Source organism: Caretta caretta, chromosome 23 (assembly GCF_965140235.1).
Source record: "Caretta caretta isolate rCarCar2 chromosome 23, rCarCar1.hap1, whole genome shotgun sequence".
Lineage (NCBI taxonomy): Eukaryota > Metazoa > Chordata > Testudines > Cheloniidae > Caretta > Caretta caretta.
In genome coordinates, this window is record NC_134228.1 from 3,710,648 (window position 1) to 3,736,370 (window position 25,723).

The 25,723-nt window shown below is 58.3% G+C and overlaps 3 protein-coding genes across 3 annotated transcripts; 2 read left to right on the forward strand and 1 right to left on the reverse strand.

Moving 5' to 3' along the window:
• Positions 1 to 746: 746 nt before the first annotated feature.
• Positions 747 to 8,754, reverse strand: PAF1 (PAF1 component of Paf1/RNA polymerase II complex). The gene is made up of 14 exons (XM_048832954.2): positions 8,542 to 8,754; positions 7,227 to 7,256; positions 6,313 to 6,405; positions 6,045 to 6,166; positions 5,629 to 5,695; positions 5,285 to 5,386; positions 4,741 to 4,846; positions 4,501 to 4,569; positions 3,939 to 4,042; positions 3,306 to 3,422; positions 2,830 to 2,958; positions 2,301 to 2,406; positions 1,858 to 1,939; positions 747 to 1,285 (listed from the first exon to the last, which is right to left on the reverse strand). The coding sequence occupies exons 1-14, from the start codon at positions 8,589 to 8,591 to the stop codon at positions 888 to 890; spliced, it is 1,575 nt and encodes a 524-aa protein (XP_048688911.2). The 5' UTR covers positions 8,592 to 8,754; the 3' UTR covers positions 747 to 887.
• Positions 8,755 to 8,977: 223 nt separating this feature from the next.
• Positions 8,978 to 18,538, forward strand: MED29 (mediator complex subunit 29). Its single transcript, XM_048832962.2, is given in 5 exon segments — positions 8,978 to 9,244; positions 9,246 to 9,407; positions 13,777 to 13,835; positions 16,085 to 16,169; positions 17,371 to 18,538. Coding segments are annotated over 5 exon segments (786 nt in total). The 5' UTR covers positions 8,978 to 8,992; the 3' UTR covers positions 17,599 to 18,538.
• A 3,311-nt stretch (positions 18,539 to 21,849) lies between these two features.
• Positions 21,850 to 23,281, forward strand: LOC125628474 (calpain small subunit 1-like). Its single transcript, XM_048833523.2, has 5 exons — positions 21,850 to 21,889; positions 22,012 to 22,088; positions 22,574 to 22,652; positions 22,755 to 22,886; positions 23,244 to 23,281. Exons 1-5 carry the CDS (start codon positions 21,850 to 21,852, stop codon positions 23,279 to 23,281), a joined length of 366 nt encoding a protein of 121 aa, XP_048689480.2.
• The last annotated feature ends 2,442 nt before the right edge of the window (positions 23,282 to 25,723 follow it).

The following is a 25,723-nucleotide window of genomic DNA, read 5'->3' on the forward strand; positions in this document are numbered from 1 at the left end:
GGGCGGTTTCCCCAGCCGAGGGAAATGCCGGTCCGTTTCAATGCCCCAGGTGCCAGTATGGCTATGCAAGGTCCTGCCCCCACCTCAAAGCCCCTTTGTCCCCAAATGCCCCCTAACCCTCCCCAAGAAGGGCTCCGCCCCGCTCCCCTCCCCATGCAGGGTCCGATCTCCCGCTCACACTTCCAACGGCGAAAGGGCTGGTGAGTCCCGGCCCTGGCCACGCAGAGAGCGGGGAACCCAGCCTGCCTCCCCGGCCCTTCGACTGCAGCTTCGAGCCCAGCCCCTGCAGGGGACAGGGCAGAGTTTGGGGCACAAGGGGATGGGAAATCTAGGGATACACAAGCCCTTTCTTCCCTGGAGTACCTGCCCCCCCACTCCTCCCGGGGTGCCTTCCCGCCCCAGCCCTCTGACTGGGCGCACTGCACCCGCCGCCCGCTCCAGGGAGAGTAGACCCGGCTGGCTCAGCACCCCGGCAAAGGAGGGGGCTGGGCAGCGGATGCCGGACCCTCCGCTCGCAGCCTGAGGGAGGCGCTGATGCCAGCAGGGCCGGGGGAGATCCCTGGCAGGGCCAGGGCCGAGCGCGGGTCGGGGGAGAGACGCCCGGGTTTTAGGACGAGACCCTTTTATTGAGGACGGAGAGGGGGCTCTGGTACAGCCTGGTATGTCCAGGGGGCAAAACAAACAGCAGTAAGAATAAAAACACCCCAGTGTCTGGGGGGGGGCGGGACCCCAGAGGTCCTTGACCAAGCACAGGGATGCCAGGCAGAGCCTGAGTCCTCCCCATCATGCCCACATCCTCCTGGTGGCCGCAGGCTGGAGTGACGGTCCCCCAGGGGGGTGGGTGGATCTGGCCCAGGTGGCGGGGGGGACAAGGGACTGCGCCCCACTCAGTCGCTGTCGCTCCCCTCCTCGCTCGAGTCCGAGGCAGCCTCGCTGCCGCTCCCGCTGCGCTCTTCCTCCTCCTCCTCCTCGGCGTTGGAGCCCTCGCTGCCGCTGAGGAAGGGGCGCCGGCCACCCCCATCGCTGCCGCTCTCCTCCTCCCCGGGGCTGCGCCGCCCGCCGCCCCCCTCGCCCTCCGAGTCCTCGTCGTCGCTGCCGAAGATCTCCTCCTTGTCGCGGGCCGCCCGCTCGTCCTCCTCGCTGGCCTCCGGCGAGCCCTCGCTGGCACTGTGCCCGCTGGCCTCCCGCTCGCTCTCGCTGCCCGAGCGTCCTTCTTCCTCCTCCTCTTCCTCCTCCTCCTCGCTGGCCTCCGGCTCGCTCTCGCTGCCCTTCTCCGGCTCCTCGTCTGCGGGGAGAGCCACAGAGTCAGAGGGGCAGGGCCGGGCCCCCCCAGCAGGGAGGGGGCAGTCGAGGCAGGGTGATGGCGTGGAGGGGGGCGACGGAAGGGAGGGGAGAATCACCCCCTGGAGTGGGGGAGGGGTGATGGCAGAAAGGGGACCATCCCCCCAAGGGAGATGGAGGGCTGATGGAAGAGAGGGAACTGCCCCCCCATGGGAGGGGGAAGGGAAGAGAGAAGCGATGGCTGCTCACCTCCTATTCTTGGGGGGGCGGGGGGGGGCACAGGAGCCATCCTCGGGGGTGGGGAATAGGACCAGTCCATGAGGGAGGCAGGGCTCAGGGCTGCCCCCTGTAGCGGGAGCCGCAGCACCATCCCCGGGGGGGTGTGTGTGGGGTCAGAGAGACCGAGGATGAAGTGCCACGGCAGTCCCAAGGGCAGCCACCAGAGGGAGCTGCGAGACCCGGTGCCGTCAGCAGTGGGTGGGAGGAAGCCGATGGGGGAGGGGACAGGCAGAGGGGCCCCTTTTTCCCATGCCACCCCCCCCCCCGAGCTGTAACCCCCCCTTCCCTGGCCGCTACCTGAGCCCTGGGCCTCCTTGTCCATCTCCTCCTCCTCTTCCTCCTCTGGCTCGTGATTCTCCAGCTGCGCCTTGCGAGCCTCCTGCCGGGGCCGGGGAGCCGGGTTAGCCACGCGGTGGGGGGCACACCCCACCCACCCTGCCCAGGCTGGGACCCCGACCAGCACCCCTCCTCAGTCAGTGAGAGTGGGTGGCATGGGGCCTTCAGGGCATGGAACCAGACTCCTGGGTTCTCTCCCCAGCTCTGGGAGGGGAGTGGGGTCTAGTGGTTAGAGCAGGGGGGTGCTGGGAGTCGGCTCTAGTGGGTTCGTCATGGGGGCTGGGAGCCAGGACTCCTGGGTTCTACTCCCAGATCCCAGCGTAGGGGGTGAGAACAGAAGCTACGTGGGGTCATGGATGCACTGACCCCCCCCGCCCCCCAGCACAGAGCAACCCTCGCCATACCTGAGCCTCCAGTTCCTTCTCGTTCATGTCCCGGTGCTTCACCACCAACATGGCGTTGGTGCCCGACGGCGCGCCCGCCTTGGCCCTGCGCTTGCTGAGCCGCACCCTGTGGGGGAGAGAACGAAGGGCGATGTCAGGCCCCGCCCCCTCTTCCCAGGCCACAGCTCTACCCGCTCCATGAGCCCCCTAAAGGCACATCCTGGAGCTGGGGATCCCCCTGGCCCAGCTGCCGGGGGGGTCAGGGCTCCCTGGGATGGCCCCAGCCGGGCTCCGTGCGGTTCTTGGCCCCCCACGGCTCTGAGCAGGAGGCCGCTCCGGGTCAGGAACCAGGTAGCTCCAGCCTCAGTTTACCCTCGGCCGGTCAATTCCCATCGGTTCAAGTGCCGACGGGCAGCGGCCACGAACTCCACCCTCTCTTTGCCCTCCCAGACCTGGCCTTGGAGCCGAGATCTGAGCCGGGCCATGGGCACTGGCCCTGACCCACCCCGCGCCCCGGCTGGGGCAGGCCCCGGGCTTCCCCCCGCCTCACCGGGTCTCCAGCTCGTTGTAGTAGACGCCGTCACCCTCGCGGAAGATGAAGAAGTAATTCTCCTCGTAGCCCTTGCTGGCTTTGTTCTTCACGTTCCAGTTGTACTCCCGGGCGATCTTGTAGTCGTACCTGGGCAGGGGAAGAGAGGGTCAGCACCCCCACAGCTTTGCTGTCCCCCCTCCTGAGCTCAAAGCTGACCCCCCCAGCCTCCCTCCATTCCCCAGCACAGCTCCCCCACTTCCCCAGACCCCACCTCTCCCCCCGTTCCCAAGCACAGCCCCCTTCCCCAGACCCCCCACTTCCCCAGCCCCCCACCCCACCTCTCCCCCATTCCTCAACACAACATCCCCTCCCTTCCCCCCCACTCTCCCATTCCAAAGCACAGCCCCCCCCCCTCCCCTGCACTACCCCACCTTTTCCCCAGGCCCCCCACACAACTCCCCTTCTCCCAGCCCCCCACCTCCCCAGCCACGTACACATCTTCGGGTGCATAGTCCATCTCCTCCTCCTGGTCCCGCTTGCGTTTCCGCAGGGTGTCCTCCACGGGCAGGAAATAGGCCACAAACTGGTTCCCCTCTTCGTCCATCATCCCCCTGAGACGGCCGGGAAAGGGTTAACGAGGAACACTCTCCCCAGCTCCCCACGGCGCTCCCCTCCGCCCCATGGAGCACAGCCCTGACTGCCAGGGAGAGCACCCCCTACTGCCCCCTGCAGCACAGCGCCCCCTAGCGCCGCCCTGGGGCCAGCCCTGACTATGGGAGAGAGCACATAGGGGCCTCCCATCCAAACAGCAGCCTGCCCCCCCTTTAGCTAGGGATCCCCTCCCACGGCCCTACAGCAGCAGTCCATGAGGGCTGAGCCCGGGGGGGGGGGGGGGGCGAGGAGCCTCCTTCCAGGGCAGGACACCCCCCGCCTTGCTAGAACGCTTGGTGGTGCGGCTCTCCGTGATGGGAGGGGGTTAGCACAGGAACCCAGCGCCGAGCAAGGACAGGGGACGCCCGGCTCTTGGGGCCCACGGGAAGGGCTCTGGCTAGCGGAGTGGGGATATCAGGCCAGGCAGAGGCAGGGTGAACCCCCACCCCACCCAAGACTGAGGGGTGCGGCGTTACCTGATCATCGCCTGAGACATCATCTCGAGGGCCGCGGCCCCACTGGTGTCCTTGGGGGCTGGGTCCGAGTCGAAGATGACCTGGGCGCAGGGGTTGATCCACATCTAGGGGGGAAGGAGTCGGTTAGCGGGATGATCCCTGCCCCCAACACCACACCGCCCCCCCCCCCAACACCCCCACTCCACTTCCTGGCATGGCACTACACCCATGGCCCTTCCATCAGGCAGACCCTCCTCTAGGCACCAGCGACCCCGGCATTAGCCCCTGGATCTCCCTCAACATGGGGGGAGCCCCCTTCAGGCTACACTTCCATCTGCGGGAGGGGAGTCAGGGCCGATGGGGAAACTGAGGCACGGAGAGGTCACAGGACGGGCTGGGATTAGAAGCCAGGTCTCCTGCCTCCTGACCCGGCGCGCTACCCACTATGCTCACTTAGCCCCAGACCGGGAGGTGCTTCGGACCGGCCCAGCCGCTAACGGAGCCTCGAAGGTCCTTGCGTGCCACGGGCCAGTGCCCCTGGGCCTAGGGAAGCCGATGCCAAGTCCCCCTCCCCCAGCCTTACCTTGAAGTCTGGGAACACGGGCATCACCTCCATGGGGGTGACGCGAGGTTTGCTGTAATGCTGGGAAATCTGGGGACGGAGGAAGCAGAGAGACAGTGAGGCCTCAGGGGAGGGGTAACCCTAAATCCCCTCCTCCTCCCTCTCCTCCCCTGCCCCCCGCTTTCAACATGGGCCCTTTAAGGCTTAAAGGTACAGTACGTTGTGTGGGGGAGGAGGGAGATATTTAAAAGGGCGACTCACTGATTTCTGGGCATCCTCGAAGGTCTTCTCGATGGCAGCGATCTGGCTGTCCCGGTCCTTGTAGATCTCCTCCTCTGTGAACTGCTGCTTGACAGACACGCCGATCCTGATTGGGGGCAGAGTTAGCAGAGTGAGGCCTGCTGGGAAAACACTGCCCCCTGGCTGGATGCAACCAGCATCGCTGAATGCGACGCTCCCCCTGACCCTCGCCGGCTGGATCGAACCGGATCCAACACCACCCGTGGCTAGGTCCACAAGCACCAGACCTATGCTGCCCCCTGCTGGACGCAACCAGTCCTGTGCCAGGATAGGTCTCCCCCTAGTGGCTGAAAATACTGCACCCCAACACAGGGGCAGCCGAGCAGACTCTCCGACCCCCCACGCTCCTTGTGGCAGGGGGCCATGCAGCATCACAAGAGGAAGCGGAGATCCCAGAGGGAGGGTAACCTCCCTCCCTCCCATAAAGGGGATGGTCCCCCCCCCCACCCCCGGGATGCTGTCCCTGCCCAGGAGAGTCACCCCAGCTGGCTCCCGGCCCACTCACTTGACCTCCGGCTTCTCGTTGGACACGCCATAGCGGTTGAATTCGGTGGAGATGTATTCTGTCTTCCTCATCCATGGTACCACTTTGGCATGCTGCTGGGATCTAGGGCAGAGAAGGATGGGGGGCTTATAGGCCGTGGGGCAGAGGGAGCTGCTGATTGCCCCCTCCTGATGTGTGTGGGGGGGGAAGAACCTCGCACTGGGGGACAGGGCTCAATCGGGTGGGACCGAGCAAAGGGACCCCAAGGCCGCACAGCAGGGCGGGGAGAGCTGGCTAGCCAGGGGTTCAGGGAGGGGCTGCTCTCCACAGCCAGGGGATGCCATGTGTTTTGGGGGCCGGGCTACCTCTTCGAGCTGGTGGGAGCCTGGATTTCCTCCTCCAGCAGCTTTTCGTCGGCCGGATCCAGGAGAACTGGAAGAGGCAGAGCAGGATGAGACAGGACCTGCGCCAGCCCCCCCTCCCATCATGCCCCACCCCCCACCTCCAAAGCTCCTGGGTTCGGCTCTCAGTGGGGCAGGACTGATTGGAGATGGGTGCAATGGAGATTCTTCAGTGAGCAAGATGTTTCGTGGGGGGCACTTTGAAACTAGAACCCAGGATTCGGGGTGCAAGGAGGGACCCCTGAAATGCAAAAGATGCCCCCGCCCGACGTGGGCACGCACAACAAACACACCCACACCCCAGTCAGTGCAAGACACAAACAGTGCCCCAGGATCTGTCGGTGATGCACACGTGGGTGCCTGCCCGGCCCGGCTCTCACCATTGGGGTCGATGCGATACGTGTCAGGGTTGATGAGGTCGATGGTCACGCCCAGGTCCGGCTCAGTGAGGAGGTCGTGTTTGTGCTGTTTCTCCAGAGAGGTGGCTTTGTACTGCACAAACCTGGGGGAGGGACAGGTGAGACGCCAGCCCGGGAGAGCCCCCTGGGCAGAGCCCTCTCCCCTCCCCCAGCCTCCATCCCGGGAGCGGCACTGGTGAGCCTGGGAGGGGGCCCCGATCCCAGCCCGGCTCAGCAGCTGCTCTCTCACCTGTTCTGGTCAAAGGGATATGTGATGAATTTGGGGTCGAAGGGAATATCCGGGAGACTGTTGCAGTATTTCACCCGACACACCACGCCCGATCTGGAAGCACAGGGAGAGACATCAGCACTGGGGGTGGGGGTCTGCCCCTCCCCCCCCCGGATTCCTGGGGTCCTTATCCCTCATCCCACCAGCCCAGCCTAGGGTGACAGGGTGAGTTTGGAGCAGGGCACCATGGAGGACAGGGATCCCGGACTCCTGGGTTCCTTATCCTCCGCCAGCAGCGGGGGATGGAAAGAGTGCATGCAGAGGGAGCTATGGGTGGGGGATAGTGGAAGGGGTCATGTGCCAAACACCCCGCCTGCACCGAACTGTGCTGGAATCTCCAATGCCCCACGTCAATGGCAACCTACGATCGTGCCCGGCCGCCGTGAAATGAGTTTGCTGGGACTCTGGGACTCAGACGAAGGTGGGGAGGGATAGCTCAGTGGTTTGAGCATTGGCTTGCTAAACCCAAAGTTGTGAGTTCAATCCTTGAGGGGGCCATTTGGGATCTAGGGCAAAGATTGGGGATTGGTCCTGCTTTGAGCAGGGGTTTGGACTAGATGACTTTCTGAGGTCTCTCCCAACTGTGAGAGTCTATGATTCATTGTGTAAGGTTTAATCTTTCTTGGTCCTACTTTGAGCAGGGGGTTGGACTAGATGACCTCCTGAGGTCCCTTCCAACCCTGATATTCTATGATTCTATGATTCTGTCCGGTTTGAGAGTGACAAGCAGCCACAGCAATCGCTCCCCCCACCAGCCTTTGCCAGCAAGTCCAAGGGCTGGGCAGGGGAGCAGTGAAAACAGGACTGTTTCCTCCCCACCTCCCAGGGCACAGCGGTGGGGGAACTGTGAGCTGTGGGACGAGGAGGGGTCATACCTCTCAGGCAGGGTCCGGTGAGCGTTGGGCCTGCAAAGACAAGGAAATAAATAACAACATTAAATAATCACAACACTGTGGGCTCTTTTCGTCCAATGCCCTTTACCAAAGAGTGTCGGTAGCATTATCCCCACTCTGCAGATGGGGAAACTGAGGCACAGAGTGGCAGAAAGAGGGTCAACACCAGGGTGGGGTGGGGGAGGGGAGGAGAACCTGCCTGTGGGTCTGGTCCCTGGAGGCTGCCCCAAAGTGAGAGCCCTGCCCAGACTCTCCACATAGAGTGAAACCGATTTAAAGCACTTTATCAATATTGATGCGTTGCTCCTCCCCCACAGAAGGCAAGTCAGCAGCATCAGCTCTATTGGCCAGAAGGGGAAACTGAGGCAAGACCAGCAGCAGGGCCAGGATCCACCAAGTGGAACTGCTGTGGACTTTGTGTGGCCACGTCTAGGGTGGGATATGGCAGCCACACAGTGACGCTATGCTGGAGTTTAGTGGGGGTTAGGTCAGGCCTCCCAGGGGACTCTGAACAGGCCCTCCCCACGGGGCTCTGGCTGTCCACACACCGGGAGATGGAACCCAGGAGTCTGGGTTCCCAGCGCCCTGCCCCGACTCTCCCCATCCCCCCCCGGCAGGGAGGGTGGGGTGGTGAAGGGACACAGGAGTCCAGGACCCTGACTCTCCCCATCACCCCTGCTATGGGGGGGGAATCCCAGAAGTCCGGGCTCCCAGCTCCTCCAACTCTCCCCATCACCCCTGGCAGAAGGGGGGACAGGGAGAGAACCCAAGAGTCTGGCTCCCAGCCCCCCTCCCCGACTCTCCCCATCCCCCCCGACAGGGAGGGTGGGGTGGTGAAGGGACCCAGACTCTCCCTATCACCCCTGCTATGGGGGGGGAGTGCAGGCTCCCAGCTCCCCCCAACTCTCCCCATCACCCCTGGCGGGAAGGGACCCAGGAGTCCAGGCTCCTAGCTTCCCTCCAACACCCCTGGCGGGAAGGGACCCAGGAGTCCGGGTTCCCAGGTTCCCCCGCATCATCCCTGGCGGGAAGGGACCCAGGAGTCCGGGTTCCCAGGTTCCCCCGCCCCCCCCCATCATCCCTGGCGGGAAGGGACCCAGGAGTCCGGGTTCCCAGGTTCCCCCGCCCCCCCCCATCATCCCTGGCGGGAAGGGACCCAGGAGTCCGGGCTCCCAGCTTCCCCCCCACTCCCACTCTCCCCAGCACCCCTGGTGGGAAGGGACCCAGGAGTCCGGGCCCCGTGACGTCACGGGGGTATGAGGTCACGGCTGTGACGTGCGGCCGGGGGCGGCCCTACCTGTGCCCCGGCTCCTCCCGCTGCGCCTGGGTCTGGATGGTCGGGGCCATGGCGGGGCCGCGGCTGCGATCGCTGCTGCCCCGCCGCGGGGCCTGCGGGCGGGGAGGGTGGCCGAGGCCCGCCTGACGGGAAACGCGGCCGCGCCCCGCGGAGCGGCTCCGGGAGAGGGAGCTCGAGGAGGCGGGGAGGCGAGGCGGCGGGACCCTGGGCGGACCGAGACTCCGCCCCGGAGACAGGCACCGGGGTAGACACCTACGGACGGGCTCACAGGGCCCTGCTACCGCGCAGTCTCACGGGAAGCGCGGCTCGGAGAGGTGCACTTCCGGGCAGAGAGCAGGGCGTGCTGGGAGTTGTAGTGCCCGGAACGGCGCTCTCGGAACGTATTGCGCATGAACGCTCGGGGCGCGGTTCATGACGGGAACGGGAGTCTCCAGTCTGCGGGGAGCGATGCATGCCGGGAGCTGTAGTTCCAGGCGTGTGCGGGAGGGGCCAGCTGGGCGAGGAGCGGCGCGCGCAATGCAGGCTGGGAGTTTTAGTCATTGTGCGGGCAGGGAGCGCGTGGTGCACGCTGGGAATCGTAGTTCGCGGTGCACGCCGGGAGGGAGCTGTCGTTGCTAGGGAAGATGGCGGCCCCCTCACAGCAGCAGCAGCAGCAGCAGCCGCAGCCGGCCCCGTCTCAGGCCCCGCCGCCGCTCACGCTCCAGGCGGGCCCGGGGCAGCAGCCCCAGCTGCAGGCCCAGGCGGCCGCGCAGGCGCAGGCGCAGGCCCAGGCCCAGGCCCAGGCCGCCGCCGCCGCGCAGGCGCAGGATTTCGACCCCGTGCAGCGCTACAAGATGCTGATCCCGCAGCTGAAGGAGAGTCTGCAGGTGGGGGCGGGGCCTGGGGAGGGGGCGGGGCCCACCGCTGGAGGTGAGGGGGAAGGGCTAAGCGGAAGGGGGTGTGGCCTGAAGGGGCGGGGGCGGAGCTTCCAGGGCGGCGGCTGAGGTCTATGGGGGAGTGGGTGGGGCATGCGGGATGGGGGGCGGGGCAGCTGCTGGGGTGGGCAGAGTTAAGGCTGTTTAGTGGGGGCATTTGCTGATGAGCGCGGCGGGGGCCATTTCTGTGTTGCGCCGGGTGGGAGCATGGCTGCGGTGCCCTTTAACCTGCCGCGCGGTGCGTTTGGTGAAACGGTAACTCACTGTTTACTAGGGATATTACAGTCGCGCCTCGAGTCCCCCTCACTCAGGACCGAGCCCTCATTGTGCCAGGCGGACCTAGTGAGAGACAGTCTCTGCCCCCCAAGGGCTCCCAGTCCGACCAGAGAGACAACCGGTAGGAGGAGAGAAGCATCATCCGCTCAATCCAGCAGATGGTGGAGTGAGGCCCAGCGAGGTTAACGCTCTGATGCTGCAGGCATGTGCTTCACCATAAGCCTGGGAATAACGCTGTTGATTCCAGTGGCAAGGCTTTTCCTGGGTGCCCAAAATACATGGGGGGGGCAGGGGGTGTTTGCCCGATTAGCAGGTAAATGTCTTGTCCGCAGGCACACAGGACATCTGTAGCAGAGGCGGGAAGAGAATCCAGATTCATTCCAGTGCCTTAACCAGAAAGCCAGCCGCCTTCTTCAATGCTTAGCTAAACAGCTGATCGTAGCAATCGTTAGCCATTTGGGTTGTTCCTGTGTGGTCACAAGGGCTTAACAGGCTGAAAGTCCAATGTCGGAACAGACTTAATGTTCCCATTTAATAGGGGGTCTGCCTGTGAGCTGCCGCCACCCCTCGGTTGGTGGGATTTTATCATGGATGTTATAAGCCACCAGGAGAACGGCATTCTGGCAACATGTCTGAAAAGCGTAAGACGTTGGCTGTGGACAATGGCCCCAGTAGTCTGTAAACCAGAGCAACTGTAAACATCTGCGTTACAAATGAAGTCATTCCACTTTATGCACAATATACGATGTTGGCATTTTGTGAGGAAAGACTCGAGCTTTGCCCCGTCTGAGCGACATAGTGTCCATGTTTCACAACTGTACAGCAGTACGGAGAGGATACAGCTCGAATAGATCTGAACTTGGCTGTCGTGCCAAGATGATGATGATGCCGTATTTGTTGTAAACAACCCATGGCAGACGCTGCAATGCCAATCTGGTGAAGAACCCCCGGGTGAGAGCTGGAGGGACTGGTGAGTATTGAACCCAAATAGCAAAAGCTGGAGACTGCTTTGGCGGTTTCATTATTCAAAGAGATTGGAGTCACAGCTGGACCTGATCCTAGGTTTTGCATTTTAGTCTTTGACCATGAACGTGGAGGCTGACCTTGGCCGACAACTCCTCCGTTTACTGGAGTGCCTCACGAAACCTGTCGGGGCTCTATACTAGGAGAACAACGGCATCAGCAGAGTCAAGGTCTGAGAGCGAGAGATCACCGATTTTAATGCCTATGGATCTGATGGAAGGCTGCATTATGAAATCCATTGCCTGACAAAAGAGTGCAGGGGCCAAGACAAAGCCCTGCCTGACACCAGATACGGATTTAAAAGGTGCCGACATCCGATTCCCCAGACGTACACAAGCAGTGGTTCTGTTATGCAGCTTGCTGATCAAGTCCAATAGAGTGGCTGGGACACCTATGCCCTTTAAGGCCTTCCATAGCCCGACTTGGTCAACTGAATCAAACGCAGGCTTAAGATTGACATACACCATGTGCAGGGGCTTCTTGAATTCGCAGCATATCTCCGACAAGTGGAGGGCCAAAATGATGTCTAACGTGGACCTGTTCCCCATAAAGCCTGACTGTTTGGGCCGATGCTTCTGATGTAACCGGGGCTCCAAACACGCCAGCAGAATGTGCACACACCCATTCCCCGGCACGGACATCAAGGTGATCGGCCTGTAGCTCTTACGTTTGCTGTGAAGACCCTTGCCCTTATAAAGCGAGATCACAATACCAGGACAGGCGGCTGGCAAGGATCCAGGCAAAAGATGGCCAGAAGTCAGCCTGCCTCTCTTCAATATTGACGTTGGAGGCAGTTGTGCCAGAACTGGTTACACAGTGGAGTGTTCTGTGTTGTAATAATTAAGTGGACTGAGAGTCGGAACAGTCTGTTCCTTATTGCATTGTTTCCAAAGGAGCTGGGTGTGCCCCCTGGAGGGGTATGAAGGACTAGCTGGGGGGTGGGACCTAGAGATCCCTCCCCGTTTTTCTTCAGCTCCTCAATGAGCAGCGGCAGTCAAAAAAGCTAACAATGTTGGGAATCACTAAGAAAGGGATAGATAATAGATAAAATATCATGTCACCTCTATATAAATCTATGGTACACCCACATCTTGAATACTGTGTGCAGATGTGGTCACCACATCTCAAAAAAGATGTATTGGAATTGCAAAAGGTCAAGAAAAGGATGACAAAAATGACAAGGGGTATGGAGCAGCTTCCGTATGAGGAGAGATTAATAGGATTGGGACTTTTCAGCTTGGAAAAGAGATGACTAAGGGGGGATATGATAGAGGTCTATAAAATCATGGCTGGTGTGGAGAAAGTAAATAAGGAAGTGTTGTTTACTGCTTCTCATAACCCAAGATCTAGGGGTCACCAAATGAAATTAATAGGCAGCGGATTTAAAACAAACAAAAGGAAGTATTTCTTCACACATTGCACAGTCAATCTGTGGAACTCTTTCCCAGAGGATGTTGTGAAGGCCAAGACTACAACAGGTTCAAAAAGAGCTAGATAAATTCATGGAGGATAGGTCCATCAATGGCTATTAGCCAGAATGGGCTGGGATGGTGTCCCTAGACTCTGTTTGCCAGAAGCTGAGAATGGGTGACAGGGGATGGATCATTTGATGATGCCCTGTTCTGTTCATTCCCTCTGGGGCACCTGGCATTGGCCACTGTTAGTAGACAGGAGACTGGGCTAGCTGGACCATTCGTCTGGCCACTCTTATGTGGGTGACCTGCCCTGTTAATATCAGTGGCTACTGTCTCTGGTGCTAAGGGGGGTCCTTTAAAACTGCCCATCGGCAACTTCTCGTGCTTTGAGTGAGGAAATGGGAGACTCATTTTATGATGCTCTAACCTGTGGATTGGCATCGAGCAACGAGATTGAAAGGGGAGGGTTGAGGTAGCTATTGCTTGCCTGACCAGAGCCTTTGCATGGGAAAACGCTCCATGTCACGTTTCAGTTTCCAGGCTTAATCAACATATAGAGGATGGCGTTTTTTAAAACTAAAACCTACCTCGAGATTTCACATCCGTTTCTCAGCCCCCATCTGAGTCAGGGAGTTTGTTGCCCAGACCGATGGGGCTTTTTTAGAAAGGTTCAACTTAAAAAAAGCATTTTTTAAAAACAAAATATTTACTTTTAAAACAAAGTGAGTCACCCTTCTCCAAAAATAGAAACTTAGGAGAATGAAACCGGTACAGAATCTGTGTGTCATGTCATAAGCCACTTGAGACTGAGATTCTGGTAAATGACTCAGCGCTGGGTTAGATAATAATGTCAACATCTCAGAAACTGCAACGTTCAGATAAAATGGAACAGAACTTTAACCCAAATTCCTCTTGTCAATATGCCATCTGACCTGATTTGACTCAGCAAATTCGTGGATTAAGTTTGGTTCCAGTTCCTGTTAGTCTTTCCCGATTTAGAGCCCCTAGATGTAAATTGCATTAAGAAATTCACAAGAGTGGAATAGCTCATATGGTTCCTGCGTGACTGTGCCTTGCTTTTTCAAACAAGGAGATGGATATTCACCACCTGGATGGGGGAGTAAGGTTTAATTATTGTTTGTAAAATGCTTTGATTGGGGTCTAGTGGTTAAAGGAGTCCTGACCCCCAGCTGCCTGCTCTGTTTCTGGCTTTGGGTGGGGAGTGGTGGCTAGTGGTTAAAGCAGCAGACTTTGGCAGTTCAGTCCTTTTCACAGCTCTGGAATGGGTGACCTTGTGTGAATGGCTTCATGGCTCTATGCCTCAGTTTCCCCATCTGTAAGATGGGGAACTGAACGCCAGCCCACAGTTGTGATTTGCTTTGAGATCCCAGAGGACCGCAGTGCAGTGTGGTGTTTAATATTAATGGCTGTTTCTTGCCAAAGCCAGGATTCTTGTGACAGCTGTGAGGGTCCCAAACACGGCCTCTCCGGGCACAGACGGCATCAAGTCCCGACCCCATTCCCAGGGCTAGCCAAGCAAAGGAGGGAGCGCCGGCACCTGTCGCTTACCTTGCACTGTCTGACTCTTGCTTTCTCTCGCACTCCAGAACCTGATGAAAATCGCGGCTCAGAATCTCGTCCAGAACACGAACATCGATAACGGGCAGTGAGTATTCTCTCCCCTCCTCCCCGGGCAGGGCTATCTTCTAACCCAGGAGCCAGAAGGCTTTCACCCGTGTCTTAAACTTCTCAGCATCAGAGGACACTGCCGGTCACTCCCCCTGGTGTAAAGCAGGAGTGACTCCAGTGCAGTTCATGGGGCCATCTCGAGATAGGCTGGGGTGAGTGACTAGCTCTGTTGTGTCAGTAAAGATCAGAGCCAGGCCTGCTTTTGGTGCCTTTCTGGAGCCCATGTTGTTCCGGTACCTAGCAACCAAACTTCCCGAAGTGGCTGTGGATGGCAGGTGCACCGGGTTCTGGGCACCCGATGGCTCCTGTCAGTACCGTCTGGGAGAATGAATCATAGAATATCAGGGTTGGAAGGGACCCCAGAAGGTCATCTAGTCCAACCCCCTGCTCGAAGCAGGACCAATTCCCAGTTAAATCATCCCAGCCAGGGCTTTGTCAAGCCTGACCTTAAAAACCTCTAAGGAAGGAGATTCTACCACCTCCCTAGGTAACGCATTCCAGTGTTTCACCACTCTCTTAGTGAAAAAGTTTTTCCTAATATCCAATCTAAACCTCCCCCATTGCAACTTGAATGAAGCCCTGGGTGACTTGAATAGGGTGCCCCAAATCAGTGCTGATTCGATCCCAGCGCAGCTGAGTAACGGCCAAACGCCACCCCCGCCTGACAACTGCTGGGGGGCCCATGTGAAAGGAGTTGGCTGGGTCTAGTTGGAACGGGCACCCGCATGGCCAAAACCCACTCTTCCCTCCAGCACTCCAGCCCCATCGTGGGCAGGTGTTACAGAGAGGCCAGGGACTGAATGGCGGACAGTGACTGAGCTACCCCTGCTAAAGAGGTGACCCTCTGGGGTGGGGGAGCCATATTGTTGGGAGTGTGGAAGAGGGGAGAGTTTGCCCTGCAGCTGTCCCTTTTGTAGTGGTCACCCCAAGACTCATTAACGTGTCCCCTTTAAAGATGGGGTGGGCTACACCCGCTTTCCGGCCCAATTTACCATCCTCTCTGTTTCTGTCCCTGCCCGCTCTGCTGGAGACTCTGCTCCGCTTGCCCCACCCCTTTCACTGTAAATCCTCTGGAATCCGGCGGCATTGCCCCATCTCAGTTGGGATCCCCAGCATCTTGCTGTGCATTGGTGGGGGGCCAATGTTCCCCAGGGGTACCCAGGGTTGGGAGGCACCTCAGCACCACCTGCCCTTAGCGTGAAGCAGCTTGTTTGGCCCTGCTATGGCTCAGCTCCCTGAATCTAGCAGCCTCGGGCAGCACAAGCCCTGCCCTCCTCGCGCTCTCTGGAGCAGCAGACGCACGCCAACCTCCAAGTCCTCGGCATGTCCCCTGTGGTGCCCAGGACACTCCCAGAATCCCAGGCCTGTTGTTCCCACAGGAACCATGCTCATAAAATGCAATTCAGGCCCAGCACTTAGCTCAACACCACCTCGCTCCGCCCTCTTGGTAGGGAAAGTGAGAAGAAGTTTATTACCAAAGCACAGAGGAGGTTGGAAACACGGTTACATAGCAAACAAAATCTTAACGTGCTTCGGAGAGTCTAAACTCAACAGGTTAAACCTTCTGTCTGCAGAAGTTTGATCTCTCTTGACGTTCTCTGCAGCGTTTTCAACCAAGCTGCCAGAAAAGGCCCCTTTTCATGGAACAAAACTGCCGTCCTTTTTCTTCCTTGGTGAAGGGTGCCTTCCCTCCCCCGGCTCTCTTTCTCTTCCTGTTAAATCCCCACAAGCCAGTGACGGGAGGCCCACTGTGACTGGGACCCTGCACAATTTACCTGTCAACAGGTGGATGGAGAGAGAGGGCCTGTCTGAGAGAGAACCTGATTTTCACCTTTGCTGGTGACCAGTACCTTGATCCAGACTTGAAGAATGTATTTGGAGTAGATATAGATACATAGAATCTGCACGTACATTTTCCCAATGATATTGCTGAGCACTGAGACACCAGCTTTCGTTTGGGAGCTCACGTGATGCCCTTTCATGAACCAGACTCAAGAAATAATTGTAACCCTTCTGCACCCCTTTCTCAGTTGACACTGAGGTTTGTGGGTCACAGGGGAGACTCCCAGCCTGGGGTCCAGCAGTCCCAGCAGAGGATCAGCCCCATTCTGTCTGCTCTCTCTTGTGGGGCCTAATCCCTGACCCGGGAGGTGCTGCAGTTTGGGTCTGCGTGCCTTTCCCGGAGCAGATGCCTCGGCTGCCGTGTCACAGTACCTGTTATTTCAGGAAGAGCAACGATGGGGTGGTGCAGCGTTTCGACAAGAGCCTGGAGGAGTTCTACGCCCTGTGCGACCAGCTGGAGCTGTGTCTGGTCAGTTAGCCCCTTATCGACAGTGCTTCATGGGAGTTGTAGTTTTGATGGCATCATGTCCCCTGTTCTCCTCCATAGGCCGGGGTCCGCAGCGGGACTTAGTGTCCCATGATGCACCCACGAGGCAATTGCATCACTGCAGTTGCTGGCTGTGGGGCATCATGGGAGATGGAGGCTGTCCGGAAAGCCCGGCCTATAGAGAAGGAGGCTGTGAAGCAACCAAACGGTGTCTCCCATGTTGCCCGCTACTGCAGTGATGCAATCATCTCGCGCCACGAGACATGGTGCCTCTTGGGAGATGTAGTCCTACCCCATCTGAAATGTTTTTTAGTCCAAATGGCTATCTGAAAATTTCCTTTAATTTTACCAAAAGCTGCTTTGTTCGACCCCAGACTAACCTTTTTTAGTTCTTGATTTGCTGAAATTTAAAAAAAAAACCTTCATTTTTGGTTTGACCTACATTTTATTTTATTTTATTTTATTTTATTTTATTTTATTTTACTTCTCAGAATTGCCAGAGAGCCAAAAAATCCGTTATTTGCCCTGCTCTGACTGTGTGGCTCTGTCTCCCTCTCGTGGCTGGGTCACGCAGAGCAGTTCGGTCTCCAGGCTAATGGTCCTTTTAGTTCAGACAGTGGAGTCTTCACTGTTAGTTCTAGGCATTGTAGGTTTGGTCCCTACAGGGGACCCAGCCATGGGCATCATTACAGGTCCCTTTAGGGAGTATCGATCTCAGTCATTGACACAGGGGTCTGCAGCCATAAACAAAGACATGGGTCCTGCCCTGGCAAGTTCAGCAGGGAGACTGAGCTCTCTGCCCTCTACTGAAGGGAGCCTTTTCCGGGGCAGCGGGACAAAATGGGCTCAAGGGATGGGGGGCATTGTGGGGACTGCTGGGAGAGGTGGCTTTGAAGGAAGAGGAGCGTCTGTCAGGAGATGATGTGGTAGGACATCCCAGGCATAGGGAGTAGGGTGATGGGAGGGCTCAGAGCAAGGGGAAGGGAGGGGGTGGGAGCTGTGGGGCTTGGAGAAATGAGCACAGATGCACTGTGGGTACAGGCAAGAATGTGAATGCAAAGAGGCTAAATGTGGTGTTGATCTGTCCAGGGGCAGGTTAGAGACTAGAGGGAAGATTGTTCTGCCCAAGGCCGGAGGGCGAGTGGCTGGATCCCATGTGTTAACTGTTTCCCTCCCCTTCCAGCGGCTTGCCTACGAATGCCTGTCCCAGAGCTTCGACAGCACCAAGCATTCCCCCAACCTGGTGCCGACGGCCACCAAACCCGATGCGGTGCAGACCGAGAGCCTGCCCTACACCCAATACCTGAGCATGATCAAATCCCAGATCTCCTGCGCCAAGGACATCCACAACGCCCTGCTGGAGTGCTCCAACAAGATCACCGGCAAGATCCCCGCCCAAGGGGGGCCGTAGCCCACGGTGCTGGCACAGTTATTGTTCCTGCTCTGCGACCAGCGTGGTTTGAAGGAGACTTGGCTCGTTTCCAGGCCGGCGCTGTGTCAGACGGTGAAACTTTACAAACTTGCACCTGACCCACGGCCTGTCTCATGTCCTCTGAATTCCCTGCGTGGGTGGATGCTCTTGTTCGTATGGAGAGTGAAACAAATGTTCCTGCTCTGCTTCTTCCTCCCCTCTCATTCTCCTCTAACTCTCTCTGGTCTTACTCCTTCCTCCTGCCCGGTCGTGATCCTCAGCTGTCGTCAGGCCTTCGCCAAGCTCACTGTTGCTACACTCGCCTATACCACCCGATGTCTTGGCCCACGTACATTCAGAACGCATTAGCCCTCTCACCCGGCACGCGATCTGCTTGCTGGGTCTGCCATGCCAGGGCCTAAGCACCCTCCACTCCCCTTTGACCTCAGGAGGGGTCGAGGAGACCCGAGATTGTGCTGCTAGTGAAGTGAGGAGGATCAGACAGAATCTTTCTCTGCCATCAAATTAAAACTTCCCCCAACCCCAGGTGAATGGGCTGGATTGTAGCTTTCCAGGTTGGTGGGTGTATTGTTTATTCTTCTTAAAGAGTAACCATTTCAGAGAAATGCCATTGAGTTAAAACAACCCCAGGTGTTAATTTCCTCCCGCCAACACACTGCCTTTACCCCATTGTAACCTTTCTGTCCTTTGAGACATTTCTCTCCTGACCAGCATGGAGCGAGAGGGGAGTTGGGCTCCGGCTCATTTAAAGCTCATTTATGATAATGCCTGTGACCGTTTAAAACAGAAGGCTGGACCGTGATTCCATTCACACCAACACAGAGCAGAAGTAATGAACAGAATTATCTCTGCATCAGACTGGCATAAAACCTAGAGGAGAATCCCTTCCAAAGAGTGAATTAAAGCAAAACAACTTTGAGTCTGACAAATAGAGGGAAACAAACTGAATCAATCTAGCCTGGTCAGTTTCACTTTCCATTTCTAATCAGTTTCACCTTCTCTCTCCCTTCCCAGTTTGCTCCAGGGATCTGAATTTTACTCCTAGGGGAATTCTGCATCACTGAGCATGCGCAGAATTCCTGTTCCCCACAGATTTTTTTTGTTTCCCTGCAGAACAATTGATTCTGAAAGGGATGCCACAAGAGGGGGGGTCACATGCCCTTCCTTGGCAGCGGTCCCAAGCGGGCACGTGGGAGCAGCTGGGAGAGATGTAAATCACTGCTGCCGGGCTGGGTGTGCATGTAAGACTGACTCTATCGCTCACTATTGCGATGCGCCCAGCAGGGAGGGGCAGGGCACTGGGGTGTTTGTGGGGAAGGCCTGGCCCTTGCTCTGTGTCAGGGTTGGGTGGTGGGGGGAGGGCTGCAGGGTGATCCCCCACCTCTGTGCAGCCCCAGTGTGCGCTCCTTGCTGCACATGCCCTGCAGAGGCTGATGCAAGCAGCTGTGGGAAGGTGCAAGGAGCCTTGGCCGGGGCGCCATATAAGGAGGGAGGGGGGGCATAGCCCCCCCGCCAAGTTTCACACCAGAGGTCAGCTCACGGCGCACGCCCCAGTTCCAGGCAGAGCTCTTACCTGCAGCCTTGCACAGGCAGGTCCCTCCTCCAGGACCTGGAATTCTCTGGCTGCGACTCCCATGGTCAGTTTCCTCCACTGCCGTAGGGCCTCTGGGGGTGGGGCAGGCAAGAAAGAGGGTGGTGGTGGGGAGCACAAGTCTGCAGAGGTGGTGGTGGGAGGTGAGAAGAAGCAGAGGGAGCACAGGGCTCCCAGTTGCCGGGAGGGTGTTGGAGCCTGGCGGGGCCAGTGGGGTGGGAAATCTCCAGGGGAAGAGAGAGGTGAGGGCATAGGGCTGTGCCCTGAGGGAGAGGGGCAGTGAGCATGGGCAGAGCAATTGAGGGGGCACAGTCCCCGTGGCAAGGATCATGAGGGGGAGGGAGCTGAAGAAGGGTGGGGGACTAGGAGCAGTGAAGTCTTGGGATTTGTTCTCAGAGAATCAGGGAGCACCTTCACCTCTCCCTGGGAAGAGGCTTGGGACAGACCCCCCCCCCCCCCCCCCCCCCGAAGATGATGCCTTCGCTCAGCTGACTCATCTGCTCTCTGCCTTCCTCCCCATCTCTCCTACTTCAGGGTAACTTCCACCTTGGTCCTGCAATGAGGATCCATGTGGGCGCAGGGGTTTCTTTAACTCTACGCCTGGGGGAATCTTTTTTGTGCCCTGTATTGTTACAGACGTACTTCCTGCTGGTTTCAATTATTTGGGGGATTTCTTTCACAATCCCTGGCGGGATTATATTGGGTTATTTTGACGAATAAAATATGCAGAATTTTAATGGATTTGTAGTGCAGCATTTTCCATTTTTGGATGCAGAATTCCCCCAGGAGTTGAGTTTGGGCTTTTCAAATTACAAAGTGCGGTTTAGAATTTATATTCAGAAGGACAAGGAGTCTCACACACACTTTGGCCCTTTGATTTCTTTAAAAAAAAAAAAAAAACCAAAAAACTTTTCCTATTCGGGTTTTTCTAAAACTTTTTTTGCATTCAACCATAAAATGTATTTGACAGCAGGCTGCGTTCTAAGCCCCGAGGAGTAAATCCGCAGCCTCCCATTGAAAGCACCAGGCACATGGTGGATTTACTCTGGCACTTGACCGATCGGAAGCCAGCCCGCAGGTTTCTTGGTGTCGTCATTCTAATAAAAGCTCTGACCTGTCTCTTTGCGATGGTGTGAGGTTTAGTTTCTAAAAGCTGATGCCTAACGCTGCTTCTCTCATTCTGCTCTGTCACTGTTGGGGCAGAGCCCCGGCCTAGTACCCTTCCTTGAAATGCGGGACTGTACTCCAGCTGCCCTAGGCCCTGGAAAACCAGGGGTGAGCTTTCCCACGCACGCTTCCCCGGCTTTCCACCTACCCAGGCGTGCTTTGGTTCACAGTTTAACCCCTGGGGGAGCACATGGCCCATAAAGCAATGGACTTTGCACCTGACGACAGCCTGCAGGAGGGGCCTGTCTGCCTGAGAAGGTGATTATCTATCCCACAATAGTCCTATCCTGAAAATGGGGATATGAGCGTAGAGTTGGGGGGCAGGGAGAGCAAAGGTGACTGTGGTTAAGAAACCCCATTGCAGCAGCTTGGGGGCTAGATCATTAAAGGTTTTTAGGACCTTAATTGCCACTGTCACCAGTAGGAGTTAAGCACCTATCTAAAGCTGAGGATCAACTCCCACCGGTGGAGGGCTGAAATACCTTTGGAGGATCTCAGCCCATGTTCCTTGCTTGGCAGGCCATTTGGGGGGGGAGGGGAGAGCCAATCCTGTGTTCTTCAAAAGAACGCAGCTCCGGGGCCCTTAATGAGGGATGGAGGGAGGAAGGAGTCTCCCCTGGTCATGAGGGCTCGGGGGAAAATCCACCCGCCAGCCCCAGCGCCCCTCGGCTTCAGCTGCAGCTGGTGCTTTCTGGGAATCTGGTCCAGAGCCACTCGCATTCAGCACCCGAAAATCAGCACCTGCTTTAGAAAGCGCTGCCCTCAGCCCGCTCCAGGAAGTGGGCGCGGGCTAGCCCGAATGGGCCGTGAGGCTAGGGACAATCGGGGATTGGGCCCAGAGCTTAATTAGCTAAGCCAGACTCTTAACAAGCCCGGGACCTGGATCCCTTTGTGGATCTGCTGTAACAAGGGTGCGTTTCAGTCCTCCCTGCCCCGCTGGAGGGAGATGAGTCTCCTTGGGGCGATTGCCCCTGGCTTTTGGCCAGCAGTCACCCAGTCCCCAGCCAACTGTGCTCAGTTCAGGGTCTTCGACACTCTTGCTGTCCCCTGGTGCAAAGGCCCCCAGCTTCCTGCCCATTCACAGCAGCTGGTCTGCCAGAACTAGGCAGGATCATGGGGCACAGGACATAGGCCTAGAAGCAAGAGAAGGTTGTGGGGCCCATGCTCAGGTAATGTAGGGGGGCTGGTGATCCACTCCCTAAGGGGCAGAGAACATCCCCAGTGCAGGGCGCTCTGGCCACAGCCCCGATCCGCCCCACTATTGGAGGGCAGAGAATAGCCACAGCTCAGTGCACTCTGACCACTCCCCTGATCCGCCCCCTCTGGGCCCTGGGGGGCAGAGAATAGCCCCAGTGCAGTGCGCTCTGGCCACAGCCCCGATCCGCCCCCTATGGGCCGTGGGGGGCAGAGAATAGCCACAGCTCAGTGCGCTCCGGCCACGCCCTTAATCCGCCCCCTATGCTGGGGCCCGTATGCCCAGCTCCACGCTGGCTGGGGAGATCCCCTGCACGGGTGAGAGTCTCAGGGGGCCGTTTCCACCCATGTTGAAGGCCCCTGTGCTGCTGGATCCTCTCCCCGCGGCTTGGCAGGGCCCCGGGTGGCTTTGGCCGACGTCTTTGTTCCTTGACCTCGAGCGCTTCAGAGCGACACGACCGGGAAGCTGGGCTTCGAGGAGTTCAAGTATTTGTGGGGGAACATCAAGAAGTGGCAGGTAGAGAGATCGGGGGGAGGGGGGCGGTTATCACGTGTGGCTGAGACCCGACCGTACCCCCCCTCTGGTGTGGGAACAGGAGGGGGAACGAGAGACCTTGGGGCTCCCAGTCTAGGGGGGGCCTTTTCAAGAGCGCTGGACTCCAAGCAGCCTTCCCGGCTGGAATTGACATGCGTTACTTTCAGCCCTGCGTGTGTGTGGGGGGGACCTTGCTGCTGCATTGCCTTCTGGGTACCCAGAATTCCCAGCGCCGCACCCCTGCCTACCTGCCAGAGGTACTGGGGGTGCCCGGCAGGGGGGCAGCTGGGATCCGAGCAGTCCCCTCCTTGGGGGCAGAGTTAAGGGGCTGCGTTGCCTCTGATGTCCCCCTCCCTGCTCCCTCCGTCACCCAGCGCTCTAGGGAGGGGCTGCCGTTTTAGTGGGGGGAGAGCGCTGGGTGACTCTCTTAGCCCATAACCAACTTGTCTCCCCCCACCCACCCCCAGTGTGTCTACAAACAGTACGACACGGACCGATCCGGCACCATCGGGAGCAGCGAGCTGCCAGGCGCCTTCGAGGCAGCGGGTAAGGAGCCACTGAAGGGTGGGATTGGCGGGCGGGGGGGACGGACCCACAAGGGCTGTCTCAGGTCTATGGGGAGTGACTGTCTCTGCCCCCCACCCCCAGGCTTCCGGCTGAACAAGCAGCTGTACCAGATGATCGTGCGCAGGTTCTCGGACGAGAATGGCCACATGGACTTCGACAACTTCATCAGCTGCCTGGTTCGCCTGGACGCCATGTTCCATAAGTGGCCTGCGGGTCGGTCCTGGGGATGGGGGGGAGGGTTCTGGGGTCCTCTGCCCCCCTTTTGCCTCCGTCCACCCCCACCCCCTGCCTCTAGTGTGAGCTGGGCCCCTCCCATCTGGGTTTAGCTCTGTGTTTGTACAGCTCCTGGCACATGACAGGGGCTCCTAGGTACTACCGCAATACATCTAATAGCACTAAAATGTACAGCACCTGGCACAATGGGGCCTGGTCCATGACTCAGGCTCCTAGGTGCTACCGTAATATACCTAATAGCACTAAAATGTACAGCGCCAGACACAGTGGGGCCTGGTCCATGACTCGGGTGCCTAGGTGCTACCGTAATCCACCTAATCGCGTTAAACGGTATAGTGCCTAGTGCCATGATGGGCCCCTACGTGCTACCGTAGTACAACTAATAGCCATAAAAGTGTGCAGCGCCTGGCACCGGGGGTGTGTGCTCTGCTGCCCCCTGCTGGCTGGGATCAGGACCACTCAGCTGTGTGTACTGGCTCCCTCTGCTGCTCACAGCCGATGAATATCCTCCTCGAGCAGCTGGGAGGGGAGTTCAAATCCCTCTGGCATCAAGGCCGCCCCTCCCGGGGGGGTTTCCCCCCAAGGGGTTGCGGGGGGAGGGGGGGCTGTGCGAATAACCACTCCTGCAATGAAGCGGCAGGGCTGGGAAGAGGACGTCCAGTTCTAGGCAGGTTCCTGCGGTTGGAAAAGGAGGTTGCATCACTGCAGAATTTTTAGGGCTGAAGCCTCGGAACTGGGACCCCTGCTCCCGCTGTTTGCGGTCAGGGAGGGGGAAGCTGCATCCTGTGGCTGGGGGTGGGAAAGGAGGGACGAGCCCCTCGTAGGGAGGGAACGCTCTGTCCTAGGCCAGCGTGGCCTCCCCTCTCTGCCAAACCCGGGAGCAGCAGTGAGCTCTTGGAAACAGGAACCAGCTGCCAAGCTCCAGCCCAGCAGCAGGGCGGGAACAAGGAGCCAAGCCGCTTCGGACACAGGCCAGGCCAGATTACACAGTCAGTGGTGTAAAACTGGAGTCACTCCCTGACTGGCTTCAGTGCAGCCTGGGCCAGATTCTGATCACAGTGGTGTAAATCTGGAGTCACTCCCCAACTGGCTTCAGTGCAACCCAAGGCAGATTCTGATCTCAGTTGTGTAAACAGGAGTCGCCACATGGATGTCAGTGGCGTGACTATAGCTTCTGATCCTGTTTATGTCAGTGTGAAAGCTGGAGTAACTCCACCAGGGCAGATCCTGATCCGAGGTATACCTAGAGGGTAAACCTAGAGGGACTCCACTGGAGCAAAGGCCAGGTGCTGATCTCAGTCACATACCTTCCCCCTGGGTCACTCACTCTCTGTGCTGTATGTTAATAACTAACGAGGCCTGTCCCGGCCTCCTGGCATGTGGGCCAGTAGCATTCTCCTCATTTTATAGGTGGGGAAACTGAGACACAGGGATGGGAAAGGTCACACAGCCAGAAGAAGAACCCAGGAGTCCTGACTGTTACCTCTCTGCTCTAAACCACTAGACCATGCTGCACCTCCTTGCTCTAACCATTGGACACCACTCCCATCCCAGAGCTGGGAGTGGAATCCAGGAGTCCTGACCCCCAGCCCCCTGCTCTAACCACTCCATTGAGTGTAGCTGGCGCTGTGCTGCGTGACCTGCATTGCCTGGCAGTGGCGGGGGAGGGGGGGGGCCTGTTTGCAAACCCAAAATCAACTCCCCCTCCCCTGAAGTTCCTGCGTGAGCCTCTGAGCTCATTTCCTGGTTCGGATTTTCATCCCTCCAGCTGAGAGCGGAGTGGTGGTGGTGGTGGGTCCGGGGGAGCAGAGGTGGGGGTGGAAAGGGGAGGGGTGCTTGTGGCCGGGGGGCGGGGAGTGGCTGATCTAGGCTGAGGGATGAACTCACAGAGAACAGCCTGTTCTTTGCATGGCAAGAGGGGAATTCTCTGCATTGTTTCTGATTTACGCAACTTCTTCCCACCCTGGCAGCCCTGCTGCGGGGATGGGCTGGCCGGCGGGGAGGGGCGGCTGGAAGTGGGGGATGGGGAAGCCCCTTGATTCCCCCCTGAAAGTCTGCCTCCCAGCCCCCTACTCTGTCCCCTGCAACCCAGCCCTCTTCCCACAGCCAGATTTGCAGGATTTCCTGTTGTGGCTCACCGGGCTGGCAGGCCAGCCCCCAGCCCCAGGGCTGCCCCGAGTGGCAGAGGACTCTCTGGGGAGGGGAGGGCAGAGAGTGATACAGCTGGGGAGCAGGGGGCAGGGAAAAAGGGAGCCCTCTTAACATGAGCACCCTATGCTGCAACCCTGGCACTCCCCTGTGCCTTGCCTCCTTCCTGGGGTGCATTGGGGCGCGGGCCAGGCCCCCTCTGAGCTCCAGGGAAGCAGGAACTGGGCCGGAGCACCTCCTTGGTGGGGCACCATACGGGGCCCTGGTAAAGGCCCCAGGGGTTGTTCCCCGGCTCAGTTCAGGCTGATGGGGTGTGTGTACTGTAGCATGTGAGTGTGACAGAGGGGTGTGCACTGTCTGTGTTTCAGAGTAACAGCTGTGTTAGTCTGTATTCGCAAAAAGAACAGGAGGACTTGGGGCACCTTAGAGACTAACCCATTTATCTGAGCATGAGCTTTCGTGAGTTACAGCTCACTTCATCGGATGCATGCAGTGGAAAGTGTAGAAGATCTTTTTATATACACACAAAGCATGAAACAATACCTCCCCGCACCCCACTCTCCTGCTGGTAATAGCTTATCTAAAGTGATCACACACACAGCTCACAAATACCGACACTTATCTAAAGTGATCACTCTCCTTACAGTGTGTATGATATGGAAATGGAA